The 6,958-nt window shown below is 43.8% G+C and overlaps 1 protein-coding gene across 1 annotated transcript in view; it reads left to right on the top strand.

Moving 5' to 3' along the window:
• Positions 1 to 6,279: 6,279 nt before the first annotated feature.
• The window catches only part of MALT1 (MALT1 paracaspase), an 81,051-nt gene continuing 80,372 nt past the window's right edge, over positions 6,280 to 6,958 (top strand). Inside the window, exon 1 of the mRNA XM_011971743.1 lies at positions 6,280 to 6,491. Coding sequence (XP_011827133.1) covers positions 6,280 to 6,491 — 212 coding nt within the window. The remainder of the gene's footprint in view (positions 6,492 to 6,958) is intronic.

The following is a 6,958-nucleotide window of genomic DNA, read 5'->3' as shown; positions in this document are numbered from 1 at the left end:
TGCACGATTGCCCTTTCTGCAAATTGGACAGTTTCTTCAGAATCTACAACTTCTGTTTCAATGTAGGAGTCAGGTGGGATGCTCTAGGCTGAGACAGGGATGGGTACAGAGAGAGAGAAATACATGCAGTCTCCCTGTACAGGTTCTTCAATCCCACACCTCAGTGTATACAAATCTGTAAAAACGTATACATGGATAAACATGTATCAAATACAGAAATCCCAAAGTGAACTTTGGGAGGAAAAAAAAAGAAAAAGTTGCCAACCAGTCTGAGCAATAGTGAAAACTGCTGTTGTCTCAAATAATTGATCAACCTCTTACCTTTTTCTTGTTGCTTTACCATTTTTAAAAAATGTGTCTGAAGTTCTACAACCATTCCTGGATGTAAAGGAATGATAGTGGTTTGGGGCATCAGCTGGGGTAGGTCAGGGGGACAGGAAGAGCAGAGGGGAGTCAGTGCCGCCTGGAGAGTTGATTGAGCTGAGAGGAGAAGTGGCAGCACCTGTGAGTTTTGAGCTCTACTAGGTACATTCTAAGATAGCACCTTCTATAGGAAAATCCATAGAACACTAGTTCTGGGACACACTTAGCAAAAACAGGCCCAGTAAGTAAAGAAGTTTGGAGACACTCTATATACTGGTGAAGCCACAACATGTTGCAGTTTCTTAAAGGCTCTGAGACATACAGAAAAGAAACCTGAAAAACTTTAACACAGGGTTTACCAAATTAGTTTTGCCATGGAGCTCTTTTTGTAAGTAATGCATTAATAATGTGTTCCAAGGAACTAGGGTACCCTAGAACGTAACTTCGGGAATTTTGCTCTAGAGCAACTGGATACTCTTGCAACCATTGTTTTTATATCCCTGGACCTTCAAACCCTATTATTATTATTTTGAGACAGAGTTTTGCCCTTGTCACGCAGGCTGGAGTGTAATGGCACAATCTGGGTGACTGCAACCTCCGCCTCCCAGGTTCGAGCAATTCTCCTGCCTCAGCCTCCCAAGTAGCTGGGATTACAAGCATGTACCACCACGCCTGGCTAATTTTTTGTATTTTTAGTAGAGATGGGGCTTCACCATGTTGGCCAGGCTGGTCTCAAACTCCTGGCCTCAAGTTATTCGTCCACCTCGGACTCCCAAATTGCTGGGATTACAGGCATGAGCCACCACACCTGGCCCTTCAAACCCTATTCATTCCTCCTAGCATTCTAAGCCCTTATTCAACCACAGCTTCTCACAACTCTCCTTTCCTGTTATTAGCCACTTTTCTTTCCAAGACAATGTGTCTCCCATCCCCTTGAATGCCACCTATTAAAATCCACCTCCTGCACCTTTGCCCCTTCTCATTTCCTCCACTTGAGGAATCCCTTCCTTCAAGATCCAGCCCTAAACTCTGACTATAGGAAGACTTTTCTGAAGAAGTCCACTTACATGAAACGTTCAGTTATTTAAATTATCCTTTATTTAATGCTAGTGTATCACAGAGAACCTGCTGATGATACAGTTACATGAATCTTCTCTTGGGAATAATTTGTCATCTCTACCTTTCACACTTACTCATTTAACAACAAGGCTAAATCTAATACCATTGCCCTCTCTACTGCACATTTACTATATTCCATATACCAGAAATGTTTGTTTCATTTCCTTCTGACTAAACCAAGTAGAATGTAGAATAACACATTTGAAAGTTGGCTGAGGCAGGTGGATCACCTGAGGTCAGGAGTTCAAGACCAGCCTGACCAACATGGTGAAACCCTGTCTCTACTAAAAATACAAAAATTAGCTGGGCGTGGTGGCACGCGCCTGTAATCCCAGCTACTCATGAGGCTGAGGCAGGAGAATTGCTTGAACCCGGGAGGCAGAGATTGCAGTGAGCTGAGATCGCGCCATTGCACTCCAGCCTGGGCAACAAGAGTAAAACTCTGTCTCAAAAAAAAAAAAAAAAAAAAAGTTTAAACATCCTTTAAAGTATAGTGATTCATGCAACTGGACACGACCACAGACTAGTAAAAAATAATCCCAAATATGTGTTCAGTTTGCCCCTCCTTTCCATGCCCAGTGTTGTGGCTCTTGGTGGAGGCCTTTGTTTCCCATCTACATTATTAGAATACTTCTTGGACTTCCACTCTTTCCCCTCCCCACACTGCTGCCCAAGAGATGTTTCAAAAACCCAAAAGTGAAATCACTATCCTGCTGGAAATATTTCAATTACTCTCCACCACTTAAAGCAGTGTTTCTCGAACTATAAACATTTAGCAGCTTTAGGGGTTTTGACATATCCACATACCACCTGTACTCTTGGGCATTTAATATACTTCCTTAAACAAAATCAAATTTTTACAAGTAAATTTGATATAGTCCTAATCAATACTATTAGTTGAAATAGCAATTTTGATTGGCAGCTATTTTTCTTTTCTGTATTAATGTACAACTACTAAGAGAAAAATGTTCATCCATGTATAACTTAAAAGCATCTTGTATAACACCAGTGGGGCATAGATGGCTCTGTGGTAGGTACATTTATACAGAATAAAATCTCAGGATTTTGGCATGACATAATCCAGTCTTCACAGCCTTTTATATTTTGGTCTCTGTCCTTTTTCTATCAGTATCCCCAGTTCTCCTGGAGCAACTGCAGTTCTCCAACCTTGCTGTGATATTTTCCGGCTCTGTGCTTTTATAGTATTTTTTTTTTTTTTTTTTTTTTTTGAGACAGAGTCTCGCTCTGTTGCCCAGACTGGAGTGCAGTGGCACAACCTCAGCTCACTGCAACCTCCATCTCCCGGGTTCAAGCAATTCTCTGCCTCGGTCTCCTGAGTAGTTGGGATTACAGCCGCCTGCCACTATGCCCGGCTAATTTTTGTACTTTTAGTAGAGACAGTGTTTCACCATCTTGGCCAGGCTGGTCTTGATCTCCTAACCTCGTGATCCACCCTCCTCGGCCTCCCAAAGTGCTGGTATTACAGGTGTGAGCCACTGCGGCTGACCTACAGTATGGTATTCTTTCTACCCTGTTTCCCAAGCCATCCCTCTCATCTTTCCACATGGACCAAATGGCTCTCCCCTGGATTTGTATACTTCTTTGCTATCAAAAGAGCACTCACTCCTACCATTCCTTGTCTTAAGCAGATACTGGGTTTGGTCAACGTTGTATTCTGCAAACTCTAAGGGAAAACTGGTGAAGACTGAACTGTGGTGTGGGAATCCCGCCTAGTTCATCTGCCTGGGTTGTCTTCGTCTTTGTCTCGTGACTAGGCTATTTTACAACTCTGAGGTCAAAGCGAACTTGCAGAAAACTGATAGTGATGCAAGTGAATCTTGTTTACAATTAAATAAATTCTGTCAGGTGGAGGTTCAATTGCATTCCCTCCTCCACTGTGGAAGAAGCGAGTTTTGCATCTAGGAAGCAACTTCATTTCAATAGGCTGACATATTTATCTGGTCTTTGGGTTCTCCTCTGAAGTAATTGTAACACCTTTCTGATTCCCTTGTTAGTTAATGAGTTAAAATCTCTGATATGTATTCATTGCATATTTGTTGCATCATGATTTAAACTTTCTTTAGAAACTACTCTTAAGGCCGGGCACGGTGGCTCATGCCTGTAATCCCAGCGCTTTGGTAGGGCCGACGTGGGTGAATCACCTGAGGTCAGGAGTTCAAGAGCAGCCTGGGCAACATGGTGAAACCTCATCTCTACTAAAAATACAAAATATTAGCTGGGCATGGTGGTGTGCACCTGTAATCTCAGCTACTCAGGAGGCTGAGGCAGGGGTATCACTTGAACCTGGGAGGCGGAGGGTTTCAGTGAGCCGAGATCGCGCCATTGCACTCCAGCCTGGGCAACAAGAGCATAACTCCATCTCAAAATAAATAAATTAATCAAATGAAAACTATTCTTTAACAGTTTGTATTTGATTCAGAGTCTGGTGCCCCATGAGTATGTGTTCATGATGGAATGATTGAGTGAATGAACAAATTTAGACGAGTAGGTGTAGACTTCCCATGGTCAGAATCAAATACTTAGGTCTGCATGATTCATCATGAAGGAAGGGTGTGGAATACTAGTATGACGCTTAGCTACTATTACAAAGTTGAAATCGACATGAGAAAATTTCCCTAATCCTTTGGAAGATGGTGGCAAGAATGGGCTGCAAGGGATATGCTGAGCCTGTGTCTGTGGGTCACCTGAGTGGCCTCTACAAAGACTGAGTCAGAGAGGTCACAAAGCGGGCTGAGCATGGAATAAGGGATGGGAGACAATGAATGACTTTTTTTTTTTTTTTAGACAGTCTCGCCCTGTCGCCCACGCTGGACTACAGTGGCACGATCTCAGCTCACTGCAACCTCTGCCTCCCGGGTTCAAGCAATTCTCCTGCCTCAGCCTCCCAAGTAGCTGGGATTACAGGCGCGCGCGACCACACCCAGCTAATTTTTTTGTGTTTATAGTAGAGACGGGATTTCACCATGTTGGCCACGCTGGTCCCGAACTCCTGACCTCGTTGTCCGCCCGCCTCGGCCTCCCAAAGTGTTGGGATTACAGGCGTGAGCCACCGTGCCTGGCCATGAATGCCATTTAAGCCACATAACTCCTGCTTCCTTTCCCTCCATTGTATACAGATTCAAGGACCAGCAGGTTTTCTCCTGCACTAAGTCTTTTAAACTCTGTCCAACTGTGAAATAATATATCATTCTGGCATTTTTTTTTTTTTACTTGGAGTACCATCTATAGTTAAATTGTATAAAGGAAAAAAATCCTATGAGTCAGTTTCCAGATTTATGAGTGCTTTGAAGATTACATCAGTGGAGTTCCATATATTGAAACCACAAGCTTCCTGCCAATTGTCTGGATTTACAAAGATCTATTTCACTTTGAACTAATGAGGAAGAACTCCCAAGGCTATTATCTATAGACATGCATGAACTTTTAAGGGACATTTAAAAGCCAGATCTTTAGCCCCAATTTTTTTCCTATCTTCATATAAACGTAATGATTAATATAGAAAAGGAAGCTGAATTACTTACGTTGTTCCCAAAATTGATGTAGCAACTTTAAGAGTACTAATATACAATGCACATACTTCTCCCTGACACTATGTAATACTGTTAGGTACTATTATTTTCCACTTTTTACAGGTGTGGAAACTGAAGCTCAGAGAGGTTAAGCAGCTCACCTAACGTCCACCACTATTACTAGTAAGGGGCAGCAGCATCAAGTCCCCAACTCAGGACTAACTTTAAAGGTCACTACTACACCATTATGCCCGTAAGAGAACCACAGGAGTAAAATTATGTCATAGAAATATTAACATTTGGTTGAGGGAAGAAAAAGACCAGTCAAAAAATGTAATGTCAGTTTGGGTAGAGGATGGAGGGTGGTGGGTAGAGTGACTGGATAGGTTATAAAATTGCTAGGTGGAAAAAAAGGTTGGGAGTAGGGTAAAACGAGTGAGGCAGTCACTTGGGAAGCAGGGGGAGGAGGGTACAACTCGAGGTCAAAACAGTGCCCAGCTTAGCTATATTGGATAAGAGTAAATAACACTGGCACCCATTTAACTCATATGCACACATGAGAGGTTGCATAAGCAACACTTTGTCCACGGCAGACTTTTCTAAGTCTAAATTTAGAAGACCTTTGTTGAATTTAAATTAAAAGGCAGGATTCCAGTAAAGACTAGATTTGATTTGCATAATTGGCAGATGCAGGTAATAGATCCTCAGAAAATATTTGTTCAATGATTGAGGACAAAACGGGAAGGCACCTGAAGTGGTTGGGAAAGGCTTGCCAAGTCAAACTGAGTATGTATGTGTAAGGGTAATAGCGTTTATTATCTACGATGTGCCAGTTACCGAGTTAAGTGCTTCACATAGGCAACAACTCTATATAAACTATTTTCAGTCCTGTGTTAATAGATTCGGCAGAGAAATTAAGTAACTCATTCAAGCTTCTAACCCTTGAATCCAGCAGATCTTTCCGGGTCCAAAAGTCATGCTCTTAGCCATCGCACTGCAGTCTGAATTCTGAACTTACGCTAGAGTGAAGTTTAAGGACTGCTTCTGCTAGAAAGAGGTGGAGACTGTATGGCGCACCTACCTCGCCAACATGTATAAGAATATAGGTATCCAAATTATTGATCAGAAAATCCTGCTGCCTTGGGTGATGAAAAGCTAATGGCAACAGAAATTGGGCCAGGAAGCCTTGTGTAGGGAACTATCTGGTCACATTTCGTAAGTTACTTCCTTTTTTGTCCCAAACGAAGCCATAGTTTTCAAAGGGATAATGGCCTTGGATGTTGCTAAGAGTGGCAGAGAGAGCTCAGGTGTCATCCATTCCGGATCATTCCAGGGAAGGGCATCCTCTACAGGGTTGTCTGCTTTGACGAGGAAGATTGCGGGCGGCAGTCTGACCCGGGAAAACCAGATGATTCCTGCTAAATACAATCATTTCCCAGATCTGATTAGCCTTAAATATGCCACAGCTCAGTTTGCAAAGTAGTAATTTTTTAAAAGTCTAGTCAAAAATTTTGGCCAATTCCACCTCAAGTATCCGGATCTCTAGCACTACTTCCCTCTAGCAATGCCATACATATCTAACCCTAAAACGAGGAAGCGTCCGCTGAGGTTGCCCATTGCAGGATTCTGGTGTGTCGCTGGGCACATGGAAGTTCCTGAGTCAGGGGAGAGCGCCCACCGGAGACTGCGGGCGGGAGCCGGCGACGGAGAACCGCATGCCCCGCTCTCTGGCGTGAGTACGCAGGCCTCCTCCCACGGTCTCGGGAAGCCCAGACGCCGCAGGCTTCCTCGCCGTAGAGGAGCTGCCGGGGCGTAGTTCCTCCACCGCTTCCTCCTCCAGCTGCACCCAACCCGTCCTTTCCTGCTCTGTAGGGCCTCCCCACCTCCCGGGTTTGAAGCGCGCGCCACTGCCAGCCCGGGACCGCAGGGGTGGGCAAGGGAGGCGC

The sequence above is a fragment of the Mandrillus leucophaeus genome, unplaced genomic scaffold (genome assembly GCF_000951045.1).
Source record: "Mandrillus leucophaeus isolate KB7577 unplaced genomic scaffold, Mleu.le_1.0 Scaffold124, whole genome shotgun sequence".
NCBI classification, from domain to species: Eukaryota; Metazoa; Chordata; class Mammalia; order Primates; family Cercopithecidae; genus Mandrillus; species Mandrillus leucophaeus.
The sequence above is the reverse complement of the archived record's forward strand: the minus strand, read 5'-3'. Positions and strand labels throughout refer to the sequence as shown.